The sequence below is a fragment of the Spinacia oleracea genome, chromosome 5 (assembly GCF_020520425.1).
Source record: "Spinacia oleracea cultivar Varoflay chromosome 5, BTI_SOV_V1, whole genome shotgun sequence".
NCBI lineage: Eukaryota > Viridiplantae > Streptophyta > Magnoliopsida > Caryophyllales > Amaranthaceae > Spinacia > Spinacia oleracea.
Genome location: NC_079491.1, coordinates 34,951,135 through 34,972,751, shown reverse-complemented (window position 1 = coordinate 34,972,751; position 21,617 = coordinate 34,951,135). Strand labels below are relative to the sequence as shown.

General features: G+C 35.7%; 1 protein-coding gene across 2 annotated transcripts; it reads right to left on the bottom strand.

Annotated features, from left to right (window-relative positions):
* LOC110786947 (histidine--tRNA ligase, chloroplastic/mitochondrial) lies at positions 1 to 17,443 on the bottom strand. Of its 2 annotated transcripts, XM_021991530.2 has the most exons (11): positions 16,962 to 17,443; positions 16,766 to 16,861; positions 10,052 to 10,140; positions 9,703 to 9,832; positions 8,806 to 8,898; positions 6,099 to 6,173; positions 5,046 to 5,163; positions 3,293 to 3,435; positions 1,941 to 2,069; positions 609 to 772; positions 1 to 494 (listed from the first exon to the last, which is right to left on the bottom strand). In XM_021991530.2, the coding sequence occupies exons 1-11, from the start codon at positions 17,325 to 17,327 to the stop codon at positions 356 to 358; spliced, it is 1,542 nt and encodes a 513-aa protein (XP_021847222.2). In that variant the 5' UTR covers positions 17,328 to 17,443; the 3' UTR covers positions 1 to 355. The 2 variants fall into 2 exon arrangements, with proteins under 2 accessions (XP_021847222.2, XP_056684346.1); XM_056828368.1 differs by lacking the exons at positions 1 to 494; positions 609 to 772 and adding an exon at positions 809 to 1,848 and having other exon boundaries at positions 16,962 to 17,406.
* Between the last annotated feature and the right edge of the window lie 4,174 nt (positions 17,444 to 21,617).

Here is a 21,617-nt window from a genome sequence, read left to right as displayed (position 1 = left end):
TTATAAATGAAGTAGTATATGTGACTATTAATCTAAGATTAAAGAAATCAACACGTAATACAATGACTAGTCTCATACTATACGGGGGTTCTCAAACTTGATAGGGAGCCAATGAATATGTTGGCACTCTATAAATGCTATCATATCACAAGACTTGTGCCCGATAAGATGAAACTCCAGCAATGAAACAATCTAAACTGCATCGCCTAGATGATAACAGTGAAAGAATCAAACAAGATAATCAGCTGACAAAACTAATTCATTCAGAAGAAACTATTGTACTGTCGAGTGGTGAAGATTGAAAATATCTAGCGCTATGAATCCATAAAAGAGAAGCTCGATCCCTTGTCATTTGTCAATCTAACTCGTCAACTTTTACTTCATATTGTTCGCCTGTTGAGAGTATTTTCACAGCCACTGTACTTCTTTCCCACTCAGACTTTCCAATCAATATTAACCGACGACTGTTTATTCGTGCAGCCCGCTTAAATACCCTGAAACGTAGAAGTACGTCAACACTCAACAGCAAAATATTCTAAACCCCTTCCAAACCTTCAAAAAGAAAATCATATCCTTTTAAGTTTTAACAAAATAAGTTGCTTGCTTACCACTTCATTGGTTTGCTTTCCAATACCAAATCAACACTTTGACCTTTTCCTCTTAGAGTGGAAGCAACTAACGCTGCGGCACCTTGAAGTTCAGGATCAAGCGAGCATACTATGTTGTCGACCTCAAGGCCAAGTTCTGGAAGAAGGTTCTTTTCCTTAAGTAGCTGAACATAAACGCCGGCGTGCAGCGTGAAGCCAGTGAGATTTTGAACAAAGTTAACGACAGAAAGAGACAGTAAACAGAACATAGGCTAAGATCTTAAGGTGTAAACAGGGTAACCTATTTTAGGATAATAAATTAGATGTAAGCAACCATTATAACAGAGTTACCAAAACACGGAAGTTGAAAAACCCACATTTCAATTTTGGCGCCAGGGAGGAAGAGTGCAATGTTGTTCCCCATAAATTACTGCAATAAAATTTGCCGCAGCTGAAGCTTTGAGGGGGAAAGCCATTATGGGTATGTCACATGTGTCCACCAAAACGCTTCTTATGAAAGGTTTTGAAACACAGACGGACGAAATAAGGTGATTTTGACAGATAATTAAAACAAGATTACAATAAAATAATTGAGAAAGAGCAAAATTGCACTGCCCCTATCTCAATTCAATCTTGACATTTAGCACCCAGATCAACAAAAACAGAGGTAAAAAAGGGGATGTTCTGACAAGTTGAGTTTTGTAATTTTGTTAGTAGCCATATTTGGGAAATGACTAATGATCATTTGGTTCCCTTACTGATTTGGTTCCATACTCAAGTCTATTATCAAGTTGGCTTGGGGCAATTTTGGTTAGACAAAGTTAGGTCATGAGATTTTGGGTACAGCGGGATTTCATGTCTGGTAATTCCAGTCGGGTAATTGGGTACCAGTCTGTGTTTCCCATATCTAAGAAAAACTGTGTATGAAAAAAAAATTGAAAACGAGCAGGGAGAAAATAATTGATAAGAGGAAGTGTAGGAGTGGAAGAAGCAAAGGGTTATGTAAATCATGTAATGGAGAGAATAAGTAACTCTTCACTTGAAAAGGTAACAGAAAGATTAATTGGGAAAAGACAGAAAAGGATACATACATTTTAATGTAGATATTAAAGAAGATGAGATGAAATTCTCCACACGGAAAAAGCCAGGAAAGCTTCGAGAAACCTTTCAAGTTAAACTTCTTGTAGTTCTACTTGAAAGCCAAAAATAAGCAAATATAACCTGCACCTAGTATATAGCTACTTTCTCCTCGCAAAATTGGCTTGCTCATAAAACAGAAGAAACAATTGTCCGTGGGAACTTTGTTTATTTGTCAGTAAGAGGAATTTCAATAAAGAAAACGTAAATACTTACTTCCACAATAACTGCATCACCGAATCCAAAACCGCAGGCTGGAATATCATCACCTCCAAACGTAGATAACAATCGATCGTAACGTCCACCACCACAAATCGCTCGCAACTTTCCTTGTCTGTCAAATCCCTGAAAGATACAGAAAATAGCAAGTTATACAAAGGACTGTACTGAAGAGAAGAATATATTACTACGAGATCTAACGTCCATGAACCCTGAAAAAGTGGATAAAAGTGGATTACAAGATGTACAAGAAAACTGCTACCTTTCCGCTGCTTACATCACATACCAATCAACAAGTTTACATAATTTGACGACTTATAATTCCCTCAAGAAATTATGTAGTACCTGAGCAAACTTTGGCGGAAGTTTTGTTGTTTACTAATGCCAGTTGCTTATATCCAAAACAAGCATCCTTATGTAGTTATGTGCTATCAGTTAAACTAGGCATTCACCTAGACCTGTATATCTCATTACCAACGAGCCTTCTAGTTCTACTAGCCACCTTATTTTTCTATTTTACCGTAACCCCAGTGTTTAAAAAAGCGCAAAGCGCACTAAAGCGATATGAGTCCTAGAGCTTAAGCGTAAAGCGCAAGCACAAAGCGAGCTTTAGGCGCGCTTTTTCAAACACTTCGTAACCCATCTGATAATCTAAGCATTAATGAAGAAAATAACTTTTCCAGAACAAGTCAGTTTACAATCATTGCATAGCTTGATTCTGGGCAAAGTTCGCCAACTTTTCTCCGGTGCACCCCTTTCTACCATATAGTATAATCATATGAGGAATTACGTAATCAAGCTAGCACCCTACACTAGCTTTAAAACAGTAGATTTTACTTCTGCTATTCCTCACAAACAGCACAAAGCGATTCATGCATAAATATGGTCTTACTTAGATACGAGATTGAGGCCTTTATAAACAGCTTTGAATTTGTATATAGTACATGCTCAGTACAAATAATGGCAAAGACCACTCACAATCCTCAATTTTACTTCCAAGTATTGCACAAAATCAGTAGATTTTGCATTCCAAGCCAATTGAAAAAGTTGCATACATTACGGCAAAAGATGTGAACTACTACCTATATGCATCACAAGGCAAAGCCACAAAACTTCTCCAAGTTCACATATACGTTCAAGTGGCCAAAAGAATAAATCTAACTAAAATATACTGAAATCGGATTTTGGAGCATACGTATTTAACAAATGAGCAAAGAAATTGTAACAAAACAATGTCTAAACAGAGCAAGAAATTAAAGCTTACAAGCTTTATATAAAATGAATTGAAGATAATGATTTTTAAATCTTAGAACCGAATCACCAATCAGACCCAAAAAAACAGCACATACCTCAAACACAATTCCAGTGTAATAGGCCAGACCACGGACAATGGATGCATCAAACTGGATCCATTCAGAATAACCAAACTTCTCAGCAAGAGCAAAAAGTTGTTTGAGTTCACCAACAACTTGACCAGAAGTTCCAAGTCTCTCTGCATGCATTATGAGCAATGTCACTAAGGCATACTACCACTTACAAGTAAAGTTAGCACAACTATTCTACAAGCCCAATATTCCTATGGGAAATTATTCCAGTTGGCCAGTCCAAATATGATGGAAAAGGCTTCGTCCTATTACTAGACTTGGCAAAATAAACAAGAGCCAAATCAGTGAATAACCCCACCCCATACCTGAACCACTCAAAGATGAACATGACTGGAAATGTCATAGTTCCATGATAAGCTGATTGCACATAGAACTGAAGTGCTCCTGCAAAAATTAACCCGACCCAAATGACTCCTTTACGATACCACCAGCCCAACCCAAATCCGAAGTGAACAAGCAAGTTCCCCACCTCAAAATTTCTTCTGTACTATACATTTTATTATTGGAACATGGAGTTTCTCCTTTCTTTCCTTCTTTTCATTGCTTCAAATCAGCCCTTTGTCTTCTTGATTTCCCCTCTCTCCTCCTTAGTTTTAAAAAGCGCGAAGCGCACTGAAGCGCAAAAGGGCCCTGGAGCTTAAGCGCAAAGCGCACGCTTTTCGTAGGCGAAGCGCACCCAGAAAGAAATAATAAAATTTCAAAAGTTCAGAAAATATGGAAAGAAAGATGAAAAAAAAAGAGAAATCAAAACGATGAAAGAAAAATTCAGAATCCGATGGGAGAAATCCAGCGAGAAGGCTAGAGAAATCCGGCTACGGGAGAAAATTGCACTAGGGTTTTCAAAAACTTCCCATATATTCGCTATTTTAGAAAAAGAAATCACGTGATACTTTAAAAATGAAGATTAGAGTCACGTGACTTTATTTTTTATAAAAAAGAAGGGTCTGATGTGCCCAGACTACAAGAAGCGCAAAAGCGCTAGGAAGCGCAGAAGCACCGAAGCGCTAGGAAACGCGCGCTTCTTGTATGTCGTTGGGCTTCAACTTGCAGAAGCGTTTTGCTGTGAGCTTCCGAGCTTTAAGCGCAAAAAAGCGCGCTTTTTAAAACTAAGCTCTCCTCATTGCTCACTTATATCCTTTGCACAACTCATTAAACACATCGTGTATGTATAGCTTATATCGACGATTCAGTAATTTTGGAAGTTATTGCAGTTGGATGATCAGTTGTGTTATTTTATACTACGTACTCCCTCCGTCCCTCTTTGAGTGCCCCATATTCCTCTTTGGTGTGTCCCTTTGAGATTGCCCCATATCTTAAATGGTAAGTTTTCCCACTTACTCTCTCTATATCTCTCTCCTCATGGGCCCACTTTATCAACCCATGTGCATATTTTACACCAAATTCTTAATAAAGTGAAATTTGTTATGGGGGAATCAAAAAGGGACGGAGTATATTGTTAAGCAATATTAAGATATTTCGAGGACATACATTTAACAGTAACTTGTTATTTTTTTTTTAAAAAAAAAATGGATAAGTCAAATGAAATCATGCTCACTTGCTCAGGACAATTGAACCACAACTCAAGTTCAAAGTATCTGTCAAGTAGCACAATTCAAGTTCGGAGTATTTGTCAATTATTTCGAGTCCAATTATTGACACTTCAAATAGCCCTAAAAACAGAGGCTTCCTTCGCATATATACCATAAGGGTCACTAACCTTCCAACTTTGCCAAAGACTTGATAGAAAGGACCTCCAGTAGTTCCTCAATTGCTTCATCAGACATCCCAACGGACTTCAACTCTTTCTTTATCTCATCAAGAGGAATCTTTTCTAGCTGCAGACAAATTTGACAAAGAAGGAAGTTTGCATGAAAATCACAATTTGAGAAAAGAAAATAAGTTCGACATCTTAAAATTTCCACTTAAACATCAATGACGGAGTCCCTTAGTAGGCAGAGCACTAATGGTATAATATACTGCTAACCTTCAGATCATTATTAAGAAAACGTTGGGAAAAGAACAAAATACTGAAACAATACTCCCTCCGTCCCGGAATACTCGACCCGGTTTGACCGGCACAGAGTTTAAGGAACTTGAATTAACTTATTTAATTTAATAGGTAGTAGTTGATAGTGGGGTATTTTTTTAATGTAGTTAGTGGGAGGTGGGTTAAGAGGTGGGGTTTGGGGAGAGTAGGGGTTGAATTTTTAATTATTTTTTGTATGGAGTAGGAGGTAGGTGGGTTAATAGGGGTGGAGTGAGAAATAATATAATATTGTTAGAATATTTCTATTTTTAGAAACAGGTCAAGTATTAAGGGACGGCCCGATAAGGAAAACAGGTCAAGTATTCCGGGACGGAGGGAGTATATAGCAATGATTAAACACACAGATAGTTCAGATAATATCTATAGTTATTATCAGTTAAAGTGGAATTTCACATACATTTTTTTATACATGGCTACATGTAGGGGAAAAAACCTCAACAGTAACATCATTAGAAGGAAATGAAAACTTGGAAAGATATATATTATTGCACTAGTATAATATAATGGTGAGTATACCGCAAAATCAAAAGCTAGTCACGTTATCATTACACTAAAAACAGAATACCTAGAAATATTTTCCCTTTTGCCACACCAGAGAAAGGGAACATGAAGAGAGAATATAAACACTTGAACCATGTCTGAAATAGCCAATTTGCTCGCAAAGGTATCAATGCTAAAGAATGTGAGATTACAGTCTGTTAGGACTTAGGACCCTCAACTGACCTTGTCAATAACTATGCAAACTCTTCCAAATAATTCTTCAGGTACATTGTAGCACCTCAAAACTTCCTGCAAAACCTGAATAAAAATGAATAGATTCAACATGAATACTTCAAAAAATACAAAACTTCAACCATTTCCATAAAGAAGATGAAGTAAAGGGGCAGAGTAGATATCTGAGGAGAGCTTATATTGCATCCAGAGGTAATAAGGGGACTAAAAAGTTGCACTCATCTTCAGCAGGTTTAGTCAAAGGCCAGTCACTAAAATAAGAAACCTAGTTAAAATAGTCTTCCAAGCTTTCACGGTATGCTAGCCCAAAAGACAGACATTGTACTCCCTACACAGTCAATGAACTCTGATAGCATAATATGTAGAGAATTTGTTTTAAAGAAAAAGAAAAATGTACTTATGTTTCACAATGTTCAAACCAGCTTTCCTCCCAAAAGAAAATTGTTAAAACCATTTGAGTTTTCACAAAGACTAATAAAACAGTCAACAAGAATAATTTTCGTGGAGCAGTACATCAAAATCATTGAGAAAACATTGACAATAAGAAAAATTGATTTATAGCATACTAAAATTGAAAAGAGAAAAATCATTGTGAAGGCAGAAGTACTAAAATGGAAAAACAACACATCACTAGAGGACAAGGAGACCTCTAAATGGGAATTGGGAGCAGACAAATCACACTTTGCATCATCGAAAGAGTATTCCAGGAAACAAAAAAATCTAACATCAAACAGGACCAAATATAGAACTCTGTTCCCGAAAACTTCTCGAACAGTGTATATATTGCAGGGTGGAAAACTAGTACTCTTCTGCAAGCATATAACCCAAAACATAGAGAAATAAACTTCATAACTACTTCCTTCCCTTTATTTCAAATTGTAAGCAAATCTATAACGCAACAATATCACAAATGACCACACCCATTTGAACCCCATAACTCTAAACAACCTGTTTCACAAAAATCCGTCATCTAATAATAAAGAAGAGAAAGAGGATTTCAAGTTTTCCTACTCTGGAAACTACAATAGACATACGTATTGGGGTGTCATATCTGAAGTTTATAGCAGGTATTAAGCCTCTTCCAACAAGCTCACTATGAACCTTCTTCAACTCCATAGATTTTCAAATAATAGAAAAAGGTCAAGGACAAGAATGTGGTGATCTCCGCTAGCGATTGCAACATGAGCTACAAGATACTCCATCCGTATTTTTTAGGAGTCACAATTACTACTCCCGGCCGTATTGTTTTAGGAGTTATAATTTCATTTTTAGTAACTTTTACACCCACTCCCCAATTGTTTATTATTTTTTACTTTCCTATGAGCCCACTTAAATCATAAATAATTACATCTTTGGTAACTTTTACACCCCACTTGTTTTTTTATATATTTCTTTATTGTCAGTCGGTGTTTAAAAAAGTATGCTTAAGCGCGAAGCTCTAGGGAAAAGCGCTTAATTAGGTCTGAGCGAAGCACTTGTGATTAAGCGCGCTTTTTGACGCTTCATTGAAATTCTTTTGTTTTTTAATTACTTTACGTTGAAAGCTGTTTTTATATGTTAGTATTGTGTTTTGGACCACACCTTATTAATCCTTAGCAATAGAAAGTGGGTTAAGAATCAAAAGAAAAATAAAAAGAAGAAAAGAAGACAACGGTTACAGCAGTCGGCCCTAGCTTCTTGACAAACACTATGTTATATGCTTTATTTTTGTTAAAACAAAGAATAATATTTTTTTTGAAGCAAATCTGATGTTGATATATTTTTGTGGTTATTTTATATATATATATATATATATATATATATATATATATATATATATATATATATATATATATATATATATATAATAGTAAAACAACCTTTAATTCTTAAAAGGTGCGCTTCACTTCGATGAAGCGCGGGCCTTGCGCTTGCGCTTTGCACTTAAGCTCTAGGACTCATATCGCTTTAGTGCACTTTGCACTTTTTTATACATTGTTGTCAACTACCCCACTTGCATCATTATTATATCAAATTCAACTATGCTTCCATAATACTTGTGCCGGTCAACATGTAACTCCACAAAAATACGGAGGGAGCATAGGACCAATAGGAAAATCCCCTAGCAGTCTAAAATCCAGAGAGTCTACATAAAAAGAAATTCTCCGGTCCAACTATCATTATTAGTTTATAACTCTTGAGAGTCTACATCACTAATCTTTTCCTCTAAAATTATGAAACGGGCAGGGGTCCAGCAGTCCAAGTGTTATAACTCTTGAAAACAAGATTAAGTAGATGCTTATATGCTACTTTTCACTCTATTATCATCATTTCTAAACCCTTCTGTAAGGACTGTAACCCCAGTCATTAATTTCACATCGAAAACTTTCAAAAGAAGTCTCAGAACCAAATCCTCAGGCCCCCCACTCACTGCTCAGAACCAAACCCCTCATATAAGATTTATCAATATTTTTTTTATGATCGCAAGTCCTAAATATTGACATACTCAACATAGTAATAAAATCCTACAATTAAACAAATAATCAAACATGATCCACTATAAAAATGTAAACACTAAACCTTTTTAGACAGAAAAAACGACAAAAAAAACCTAATAAAACATTTCAGCATAAAAGGTTTCTCAAGTACAGGAGGATAAAAAGAGAGTGAGTTACGAGGTTCATAAGTGAATTGGCCCCGTATGGAAAGCAGTTCATACCTTCCTGCTCGAAACCCTGAATCCAACATCTGCCTCTGTGATCCCTAGTTTCTTGAAGAAGGTGACAATAGCAGAAATAAGCTCCGCTTCAGCCTATTGCATGAAAATATGATTTCGTACTCAGCACGAGGAAGCAGGAATCTAAAAAACCCATATACATAACCAAATAAGGATAAGAAAGATATAGCTTTGACGTTGAAACAGGAGACAGAGCATGAACCAAATCACCAAATGAACTGATCTCTAAACCAACGGAAGTTCTAAAAGAGAAAGAGATGTTTAACAAAACAACTATTATCAGATTCCAACGTTCAACTCATTTAGGATTTCGATCAGACATCAAGAGCTCCATGAGATATAAACCAAACTAAACAAGCAGCAGTAAATCATAAAAATTATCTAACACTTCGTAGATTACTGTTGGTGTTCTTTGGGTATTTTAAACAAGCCTCTCCCCCCAGCTTGGGATGGAATGTATTCAAGGCTCCATATAATCTGGACTTCTAATGTTCGTGAATAATGATCATAATTGAACTTTACAAGATCATAGCAAATGGTAGCTCATTGCTGCCGAAACACAGTTAAAAAAAAAAAAAGCCATAATCGAAGATTCAAAACAACATTGTAGTACAAGGATAAAGAGATAGTAGAAGGGAAGAGAAATCAAACAAATCATAAAACAAACAGAACAAAAACAGGCACAGTTACATCACAGAATCCTCAAAATCTTATTCAATATATCTCAGCTAATCTCCGCAATAATCAAACTCAAAATTCACTGAAGCAAGCAGCAACCGGAGAGTAAATGAATTTCTATTTCCAAGTTACAAACAAGTTTATGAAGCACATAGTTATATATATTAAGACACAAGTAATCTGCGAAAATGACGTACGTACCGTAACTTCAGGCACTCCAATAATATCCATATTCCACTGGTAATGTTCACGGCGCCGACCTCTAGTCATTCTTTCATAACGCCAACACTGTCCAATAGCAAACCATTTCAATGGCAGGGATACAGATTTTCTGGACAGAAAAAAACATGGTGATCAAATTCTGGCTGGTGTATGTACCTGGACACAAAAATCATATTAATAAACAAACTAATTAAACACTTTCCATTTGATTACCAACTCTAAGCACAAGCCAAAAGCAGACAACAACATAATCTATGGGGAAACCACTAAAAATTGACACTCTTCTAAGAGAACATGGCAGACAGCTCAAAAGTGGCAAGCTAAGTACCCTTTCTGTAAGACTAGTCTTGCCAATGATGGAGTAAGTTCTGGCCTCAATGCAACCCGGCGATTCCCTCGATCCTCAAAACAATACAACTGCAAAATGTAGACTTCAAATCAGTCTTCACAAATAAACTGGACCTAGCAATGAACAACACCAAGGAAACATGCACGGAGAGTGGGGTAGAAGGAATGAGAGACAGCATAGGATAACATTAAGATAATCAACCGACACCTGATGCAGCATTTACTCTCTAGTTTTTCCAGAGAAGAGGAGGTGATGTGAATCCGACACTCATACAACAAGAAGCTATTTTGAATCGCTACTAAAAAGACAACCTAAAGACATGCATGAAAGGTACAAATAAATTTGATGATGGAGAATGGACTCTACCTTTCAACAAAATAACACTATAGTAAACCTAAGAGTGGTTTCTTTCACCGCCTTACAGTTGTTGTCACTTGTCACCATGATACCTTCTTCACATGAGTACTTTGAGCACAACTTCATCCAGATGTTTACCCACAAACTCTAAAAACTTAAAAATTGTCTACAAAACCAGGCCTTCTATAAATCAAAGCACCAAAGCTCGAGCCTCTGTCCTCATGCAAGTGAATCCCTAATAAATCGGCTTACGATTTAATGATGCTCCATAACCCTCCTATATTCCCATATGTTTTCCGATGGACATGGTCAAAACAATAAATCAATTAATGTTATCATTTTCAATGCATACAACAGAAGTGGCCCCTTATTGATATATATATATATAATAAAAAACTTAAAAAAGGGATTCTAGGCCTATGGGTCATGGGTGGCATACAAAGGAAAAAAATTAAATGACAGCGAGAAAATATCAGTACCTAAGGGAATGATATTTCTTGATTAAGTCCAACAAGGCATACACTTCCAATCATCAAAAGAAAAATCTTTTAGATGCTCCTTTTACACAAGACAAGCAAAAAAGTGCATGCAATGTGTCCAGAATATTAGAAAAAATTACATATAAGCCATAAACCCTTCCCTTAATACCTTAATCAAGTATTAGAGTGTCAAGCACTTCTAGCATAAAGGCCACTTTCTGGCATAAAATTGTATTTCTACTGTCTCTCTACCAATATAACAACTCTAATCTTTTCATTATGATGTTGTCAATGATTGTGATTGTCTTTTAAAGATTTATCCGAGTTTATGATTTTTATGAAAATTTGTGAATGTAGAGCTAGTAATGTACGTACGTAGCTGTGAACAATATGTGAGATGGGATAAAGAACTATCTACAATTTAGTAATTTGCCAGATTCACATGTCATTGAAATGCGTATGAAATTCTACCAAGGAGATAGACTGGAAAATTGATAGAATGTTATCATATACTCCCCTCCGTTAATAAAAATATTCTTGTTTGCTTTTTCACATTTTCCAATGCACCACTTTAAACACATCAATATCTTTAATTAAAAATATTAAAAACAATGATAAATTAATATTTGGAAAGTAACCGTCAACAAGATCTAACTAGATCCCATATGAGTAGACCCGTAAAAAATCAACACGGCTCGAATACCGACCCAAAAAAGCGGGTCTTGAACAAGATTTTCCGACCCGTAACCCGTTTTTATCCGAACCCGTACAACCCAATAATTTCGGGTCAAGATCGGGTCAGGGCTGACCCATAGATAAAAAAAATGCGGTATCGGTCACGGTCGCGGTATCGGTCTCGGTAACGGAAATGATGCGTTAGTCGCAGACCGTGTAGCGAGGAATTTGAAATTTAAAAAAGAAGCCCCATGTCAGTCCCACTCACTACCTACCCTAGTCCCCTCCCCTAAACCGTACACGTGACATAATTAAAATGAATTCCTTTGTCTACCTTCTCTCTCCTCTCTTGTTTTTGATTTGAAAATTGAGTTCTCTACTCTATTTCAGTGGAGTTTCTCCATTTCTTTCCTTTTTCCCTTTCTTTTTATCGAAAACATGGGGAATTCGGCTGAAAACCGAGTAGATATGACAAAATTCGTTCGGGTCGGTTGAATCGGCCGAGATCTCGCCGTTTTTAAAAACACCTTTACAACTCGGGATATCTCGTATCGCCAGCCTCCAAAACCTTGTTAACTCGGGCGATACGAGTTAACTCGGGCGAGTTTTTACACCATGCCGACGGGTCACGTCGGGTTTAGTGGTAAACTAAAAAAAATAATTATTTTTTTAAAGAAAGAGAAAATAAACATATCACTAGCTAGTTCTAAAGTATCAGCCGCCTTCCTCTAACACTCATCTATCTCTATCTCATCCTCACAAGATCTCTCTCTCTCTCGCATCGTCGTTGCTTTGAATATTCTTCTTTTTTGGTCACTTTGGCGTAGGAATTGGAGTTTGGGCAGAAGATTTTGAAGAGGAAGATGATAAAATGTGAATATGCAGGAGTATTTGAGGTTGAAAATGAGAAATTGTCACAATTGAACCCTGTTGTTCTTGATAACCCACCTGCGTTTCGTGCCGAAGACGAGGGAAAGGGTGATAGTGAGGACGGTGATGATGTAAATAACAGGAGAGAGAATGTAAGTTCGAGGGGTTTTGCCGTAATTTATTTATTTTTTTGCGATAACCCACCTGTAGTTTTTGCCGTTATATTCTTGGAACTTCATTTAATTTTTCTATAGTATGAAATTGAAGAGGCTGGGAAAATGAAATTGTTTTATGGAATTATTATGAACTTTTACGGAAAATGAATTCGCTCGAATCGATACTGGGAATTGGAAATATAGGCGCCAAGAATGTTACTCCACTATTTTGAGTTTTTGTAAACAAGGTAATACGGTAAGTGGGATTGGTAAATCTTGTTTTGGGAGTTAGCCAGATTTAATCATATAAAGATTTATCAATATTGGCTTAGGTGAGATTGTAAGTCTGTAACATACCAAATTATCAATGAAGGCAGATTTTGGCTAGGATTAATTGTAGAGCTTTTTTTTGTTAGGTGGATGTTTTGTGATTGTTTTTTATCACAAATATACATATATGTTGTTAGGACTTGTTGTCTTGTTATATACCGGCTGCATACCAAAAAAAAAATATAATAGAAAAAGGCAGTATAAAAGCTCTCAACCCGTTGGGTCAACCTGAACCCGGACACTCTGGGTCTTGAACAAGCATTTGTCAACCCAAACAGGGAAACACGAAAGTGACCGACCCCAACCCGACCCGTTTGACAGGTCTACATATGAGTATGTTTTTTACTAATTGTTTTTGGCTCTTTGACCGAGAAATTCCAAACAGGAATATCTATTAAGAAAAAGAGGGAGCAATACCTTTTCTCACTAATAAATTCAAACTCATTTATCAAAATCTTGAAAAATGTTACTCAAATACATTTATAGGGACAGTCAATCATTCTTATGCAGTTTAACATGATGGGGTTTTATTATAACATGTTAAATTTGGTGTTGAACTGTTGATGGGTATAGGACAATAGGTTATAACAATCACCCTAAGTAAAAATATCAGATAAATATCAGTAAAAAGGAAGGTGAGTCTTATTCCTATCTAATATCAAAAGGTTGCCAGTCATAATAAAGGGAAAGATTTTGGGCCTATCGCCTGTTGTACAATTTTCTATATGATCATTTCCAAGATCTTAACTATTGAGAGGGTAGTTGGTAGTGTTGTGATGAATGTCAGGCAGGGTTTATAACTTTATACCCCGTCGACATATCTCAGATAATATCACCCTTTCTACTGATTTGATTAAGAGCTATAATAGGGAGCACATTCCCCCTGCATGATCAAAGTAGACCTTAAAAAAGCACATTCCCCCTGCATGTAATTTTGCTTGCCTTTCTACTGTTTGTGCCTTTCTACTGTTGGGTTTTCCTGAATTGTTCCTAGACTGGAATTTTGCTTGCCTTTCTACTGTTTGTGCTGACAAATGGGAAACCCTGCCCTCCCTCCCCTGCAAAAAAAAAGGGTTAAGGCAAGGCGACCCTCTCTCTCCTTTAATAGGCATGGTGTATCTCAACTGAAGAATGATCCAGATTTTAATTTCACCCAAGATGTGAAATGTTAAACATCAATCATATGATGATGTTTGCTGATGGTATCTCACGTTCTCTTGAGCAGATTGTGTTTCAACTTCTATGTTGCTTCAAGCCTTTCTTATTTCTCTAAGGCTTCAGGACTAGAGGCTAACAAACATAAGTTGCTTCACATGTATGTGGATTGCATCTATGGGATCTGGCTTCACAGAAATGATATGGTTTTTAATAATCATTGTAAAACTCCATATGTTGTGTTTAGGAAAGTTAGTTTTAAGGTAGCTAGTAGAATTATTGTTGAATAGATTTCTTACTTGTTAGGCCTTAATGTTTAAGCTTCTCTATTTGAGAGGTTATTTTGTTTGTTTAGGTTTATTTGTGTAAGGGGTGTTCCTAATGTTATAGAGTTCCCTTTTTTGGTTAATACAATCTTTATTTGCCAAAAGAAGAAAAAATAATTAGTTTATTTATTTTTATTATACAATTTACAATCTTTGAATTTTATGCTCGATGAATATACTAAGTAGTCAAGATAAAAACAAAAAAAAGAAAGAAATAGATAACAAGAAAGAAAAATTCCTCCCTCCACTCTTTTTATTATCTTCCTACTTTCTGTTTAGGGTGTTCTTTCACCTTCCTACTTTTGCTTTATTCTTTTTATTACAAAGATAACTCTATTTACCCTTCCTAATCACACATCTTGGGTCCATTTCACCTATTTAATAATACCAATGTCTCTAAACAACTTTCTCTTTCCTACCTAAAAAGTCCAAAAAAAGACTCTCATTTCCTAAGTTTAGGTTGCTACAATATATAGGGAAGATAAAAGATTAAAACAAGGGAAATAGTACATCTTTTACATTAAAGAAGTTGTCTTATCTAAGATTTGGCTACATACAAGAATTGGTTCAGCGGATATTGAGAATATTTAGTGTAGATAATCGGATTTTTCATGTTGGTACTTTCTACCACGCATCCTACAAAACAAAAATTTGAGTAATACAAATAATTTTATGTAATAAATCTATTAATAAATGATGAAATAGATGCGAAAGAGGCACCAATACACATTTTCTTATTATGAGACATGTGACATAACGAAACTTGTAATAGAGCAATGAACAAGTCGTAATGGGGAGCGTTATAATGTAAATATATGTGATCTTTCGAAATTATCAAATTTGGGTTTGGAGTTATCTTACCTTGGAAATTAGTAAAAAGGTGAACAACAGAAAGATACTCCAAACCAAATTCCAATCATTTCCATAAAACTCATAAAATCTCTTTTTATCCTATAACTTCTTCATTACCTTACTACAGTCTTTAAGATCTATTCTTCATTGCCTTACTACAAGATCAATTATGTCACGTATGGCAAAAGAATATGTTTGATTAATTGAGTTAGTACCTATTTCGCATCAATTTCAATCTTTTAACTAGATAAACTACGTAAAAATATTTTTATTAGTCATACAAAAAGTTTATTTGTAAAATACGTGGAATTAAAGTAGGTCCATGAAAAACCCAAGAGGTCGATGATCTACACTAAGCATTTTAACATTTTCATATGCTTAGTAGTATGTGATTGCTTTAATAACACGGATTATATAATATTCTATCATTTCCGTAATGATACTAACAAAAAATAAGACCATGACATGGGCATAAGGTTACATGGAGCACTTCCGTTACTCTCTCATACTTGGTTGATATTGCCTAAGTTCAGCATTGCAAAAGTTTATACTCAACTAACAAGACATGGGCATAAGGTTACTTCGGTTAAGAATAGACTACCCTTGCCTAAGCACTGTTCCATCCTTTGGCTAGCCATGCTGGAAAGGTTGCAAAAAAGGCAAAGACTGTTCCAATTACACATCGTTGATTCTGAAAATGTGTAATTTGTGAATTGTGATAGAGAAATAGAAGCTCATAAACACTTGTTATTTAATTGTGTATTTAGTAAACAATGTATTCAAAGCACTAAGATATGGCTAAGAATCGATGCCAATACTACTGACGTTTATGTTTTGCCGGGATGGATCAATAAGAGAATAGAGATCTTGGTTTTGTTGTGGTCAGTGCTGCAGCAGTTTATGGTTTACACGGTTTGGTCTAGAAGATATAAAGCGTTATGGGAGCAAAAGGTGGCTATAGCCGATTACGTTGTGAAGAGTATTCAAGGATAGCCTTAGAGTCAAGAGTAGCATGAGGAAGAAAGTGTCACAATCTGATCAGGATTGGTTTGATGCTCCCTAGTTGTAAGTCTAATAGTTTTATGAGTTGTATATTGGTTTTTGCCGGTTTGGCCTATATGTTTCTTGGTGACAGGATAGGGTCCATCTTAAATAGTTTGTTTCCCCTGTTGCACAATGTTGATCTACTTAGAAATAAAATTGCTTGCCTACCCAGAAAATGAAAAGATAAGGCCAGATGAACTAAAGGGATGGAATTGAACTTGTAGGCCAAACTAAGTCATCAATAGTTAATGTTAAATACATACACTCTACTCAAGTTTTAAATTCAAACCCACTTCACAAGAACATGATTCAGACGAATTTTGAAATCGCTAAAATGATGCGAATTGACAACTTAAAAGTAACTTGTTTCTTCAGTCTACAATCAGATGACATAGAACTCTCAATTGTTCTAAAAATCGAAGAATAAAGGTAAAAATTTGGATAAAAAACCTGGTCCCTGATTTCTTCTCCAGCCTTCCTAATAAACAGTGCCTCCGATTCCAGCACCGGGAAATCAACCTCTTCAAAACCAAACAATTGTGAAACCTACATTTGCAAATTAAACCAAAACAAGAACAAAAATTCAGCAAAATCTCCACAATTTCATTAAAAATGAAAAAGAAATTCAAAATATCGACGAAAAGACCTCTCTGAAATTCTGAAACAACCAGCTTCGCAACCGCATATCTTCCGGAGGAAAATCTCTGGTACCTTTGGGGGGGTTGACATCGACTTTCTGCGGCGTTTCGGTGATCGGAGACGGCATAAATCCGCCCGAACGTCCGCCATTTTCAGAGGAGCTCGGGTTTACATTGTGAGTTTCAATTGATGAGGATGATAGAGAAGAGAAGCACCTGGTTCCGATTGAGAAGCAACGCCTGCGACGAGGAGCGAGGAGAGAGAGTGGAGAGGAGAGAGAATGGTCGAGGAAAGTTAGGGTTTTAGAATTGGGGGAGTTGAAATAGACGTTGAGGCTTGGGCGGAGGATAAGGCGGGAAGGATTTGCAGCCATGGATGGTTGAGAAAGAATGGAGAGGGAAGGAGACGAATAGGGGCAAAAAGAGAAGATGATTACTAGGGGGGGAATTATAAGCGTCGATGCGCCAAAACGCTTAATTGACTGACGATGAGCTAAAAAACCAAGTTACCCGGAACTTGGATGTTTGGAAGTTGGAACAAGAACAACCCGGTTCCGGTTTTCTATTTTTTTTGAACCAGAACGGTCATTTCTCATTTCGATAATATCGGGTGTTCCGTGTTCGGAATAGAATTATAGTAACAAGCCCAAATGATATTTAGTTCAAGCCCAACTTTGACTCAGAAAAAAACATATGCTTATAGCCCCAAGCCCCCAACTGGTTGGTCAATTATGTCCCAATTTTTTTTTATTTCCACATGGGGGACATACTTTTATGCACAAAATTTGCTATTTCGGGTCAAAATAGCGGATCTTTTAGGTTGGCCGATACTATAACTAACCAAAAATCTACCAAAATCTTCCATTTTCAAGGTGGATAAGGTTGGGCCAGTTAACCGGGTAGCACATGATTAGATCTAATTTGCGGAGTATCCACTAGCTCTACATGGTTCTCAACCAAGATTAACCTGCTAATCGGTTAATAGTGTCACGATTGGAGTGCATCAAGGTTCCTCATTACGATTGGAGTGCATCAAGGCTCCACACTTAGCCCGTTTCTTTTTGCTATAGTCATGGATGAATTGACGAGGTCAATTCAAGATGGTATACCCTAGTGCATGATGTTTGCCGATGATATTGTGTTGATTGGTGAAACAAAAAGAAGGAGTGGAAAGTAAGTTGGAGTTATGGAGAAAAACTTTGGAATCTCGGGGTTTAAGACTGAGTAGAAACAAAACGTAATATATGGAGTGTAAGTTTAGTGGAGTCTAAGACAGAGAGACAGGGGCAATTACCTTAGATGGGAAAATTGTCCAATGTTCTGAAATATTCCGTTATTTAGGATCTATTATCCAGAAGGATGGGGAATTGGATGGCGATGTGGCTCATAGAACCAAATCAGGTTGGTTGAAGTGGAAAAGTGCCACGGGTTTCCTATGTGATCTAGGCATGCCCCAAAGATTGAAGGGAAAATTTTACCTCACGACAATTCGACCGGCGTTGTTATACGGCACGAAATTCTGGACAGTGAAACATTGTCATGTGCATAAGATGAATGTGGAGGAGATGCGCATGTTACGTTGGATGTGTGTGCATACAAGAAAGGATCGTCTGAGGAATGAGATTATTATGAAGAAAGTATGGGTTGCACCGATTAAGTTAAGATGATGGAAAATCGTTTAAGATTGGGCAAGTGATGCCTCGGTTAGGAGGCTAGAAAGGTGGTAAAGTGATAGAATTGCAAGGGGTAGGGGAAGACCTAAGAAAACTTAGAGGAAGGTGATTGAGCACGATATGAGCTTTCTTGGGATTGAGGAAAATATGGCATTGGATGGGACAGAGTGGAGGGAGAGAATATACATTGATGACTTCATTTAACTTATACAACTTTCATTTTGACTCTTCTTACTTTTACTTTTACTTATTTATTTATGTTTTTTATTTTTTATTTATTTATTTATTATTATTATTATTATTGTTATTATTATTTTTTGAAATGTACTTAATTTACTTATTTATTTATTTTAAACTTTACATATTTTTATTATCCCTTATATATATATATATGTTAGCCGACCCCAAAATATTTTGGGATTAAGGCTTTGTTTTTTTTTTGTTTTGTTTTTTTTTGGTACGAATGAGCCACAAGGGCAATATAAATTACAAATGGGGGCGGGGGGATTCGAACCTGAGACCTATTGTAACAGGCCCTCAGTCTTAACCACTAAACCAAGACATCATTGGTTGGGACTAATGCTTTGTTGTTGTTGTTGTTGTTGTTGTTGTTGTTGTATTAACACAAAATATTATCCTAAACATATGACAAGAATATTATTCGGGAAGTTACTTATACTAAATCTTACATAATAAACAACATTTACAAAAAATAACTAGTATTTGGGCTTGGGTGATGTCCCATATTATTACATGAATAACAATTAATTATCATATTATTTAATGAAATTAAGTTTGAATTTTTTTTACAAATTAATTCTTCTGTATCATATTAATATTAATTTGGCATAGATAACATGTAAAAGATCATAACTCAATTGGATGATGCTATATTGTTGAAAGTGGAAGTTGCATGTTCGAATCTTATGCAAACCATCATTTTTTAAATGAAAGTGGATATGAATTGAAGGAGAGCGCCACATGGCACGTAGATGTTTGTAAAAATTCCTTTTAATATATACTACCTCCATTTCAAAATAATCTTTACACTTTTCCGTTTTAGTCTGTTTCATATGTTCTTTACACTTTGCTTTATTCTATTTTTGGCCATGAAAATTTACTACCTTATATTTCTTACCCCCACAATGTTTTTCACTCACTTTCTCTCACTTTATTCATTTTTTTTCCTTATATTCACCCACCATTATATACATTTCTCTTAATTTATCCATAGTTTATTATATTCAACCAACTTTTTTACTTTTGTTTTAATATTTGTGCAAACAATAACCGTAAAGATCTTTATTAAGCAATACCTTGTTGGAAGTAAATCTTGAAAAATAAGTCAGTCTGATGGTCATCGTGTGGATGGTGTCCAATTGGGCGCGCGTACAATGTGAAAGTGGGTGAGTAATTCCCCCGACATGATGGTCGTCGCCCGATCGGGCGAATGGCTCGTAATTTTCACTTGTGGGCGCCCGATCGGGCGGAGGTTTGATAGACGCGCGCTCAACCGGGCGGTGGTTGCCGATCAGGCGGATGGCGCCCGACCAGGCGGACCATTGGGCGAATACCAAAAGACGTCTTTTGGTATATCCGTTTTGCTTTCTTGTGATTCCTTATGTAACAGCCTTATTAAGTATGTTTTAAGGGCTATTAACCTTTATGATCATGGTGAGTTAAGTGTGTTTAACTTCCTATTGATTAAGGGGGTTTAACACATCATTATCAAAGGTTAATTGCCATGATTAAGATCATTGGATTCCTTTGAGTCCTTTGATTTTATTGGGTTGTTTTATCTCCTCCACTAGTCCTATAAATACATGCTAGCTTCATTTCTTGTGTTGTCTACAGAAAAATTATTCTCTTATCTTCTCCTTTTCTTCCTCTCTTTTGGGCACAAGTTCTAATAACTCCATCTCACACCCAAGAGTGCCATTGTGTGTTGGAAGTTGTGTAAACCTTAAGGAACAAAACGGTGAATACAATTGTGCACCCCTGTTGCACCGAATCTCGTTTTCAAGGCAGTGGTTTGGTTACCACGACACAACAAGTTGTGTAAGTCCTACTTTCTTGTTTTTCATATTGGCCTTGAAAAAAATTTGAAAACGAGATTATGTCTATTGTCATGGTTAACTCTATGTTGAACAAGACTCTTCCCTAAATATCTAAGTTGGATCCTCTTGATGGCAAGAACTACAAGAGATGGTCACAAAAAATGTTGATCTTTTTTGAAAAACTTAAAATAAATTATGCGCTCTACGAGAATGTGATTTGAAAAAAAATTATAATGAATTGTACGTATGACGACAATCATCCTCCTATTCATATAAATATAAATGTAGGATTTTTAGTAAATTTCCGTTTGAAAGATGTTTTACTACCCACTTTACATGCAGTTTTATTTCTGTAACAAATTTTCTTGATGATTAATTCATAAACATGTTTGATTGATTCTTTAAAAGGTCTTGCGTGCATAAGTTGTACAATAAATTTATTGTACACCAACATAACTTTAATCCAGTTTTTTCTAACTTTTACTCAGTTTTCTGTAACTTTTATATTATTAAAAAAAGTTAATAGATAAACATTTTAAAGTGTTAAATGATTAATTTTATACATTATTAGTGATTTTGAAGAAATATTTTTTATTAAAATGAAAAATTTTATTACTAAAAAGTAGATAACTTTTACATATATAAGGGTGACTTTTAAGCATTTTACGTCAACTTTAACTTCGGTGTACAATATTTATCGTACACCCCATGTAAATAAGAATTTGTGTTGATACTTACCGTGAATAGAGATTTAAAATTAGGTTATTACTACCAATATCTATAGCTGCCTAATTTTTTTTGTAACTTTTAATATATTTTGATTAAATTTTATATTATAGAAAAAAATTTGGTAGATAAACATTTTAAAGGGTTAATTGATTAATTTTATCCATTAATACATTATTAATTAGTGATTTTGAAGAAATAATTTTTA

Excerpts from the sequence above, each read along its gene's own strand:
- LOC110786947 (XM_021991530.2), bottom strand. The coding sequence starts at position 17,327 with ATGGCTGCAAATCCTTCCCGCCTTATCCTCCGCCCAAGCCTCAACGTC. Across the intron at positions 9,833-10,051 it reads AGACTAGTCTTACAGAAAGG|AAAATCTGTATCCCTGCCAT; the intron begins GTACTTAGCTTG and ends TTTTCTGTCCAG. Across the intron at positions 773-1,940 it reads GTGATGCAGTTATTGTGGAA|CTACTTAAGGAAAAGAACCT; the intron begins GTAAGTATTTAC and ends GTTTATGTTCAG.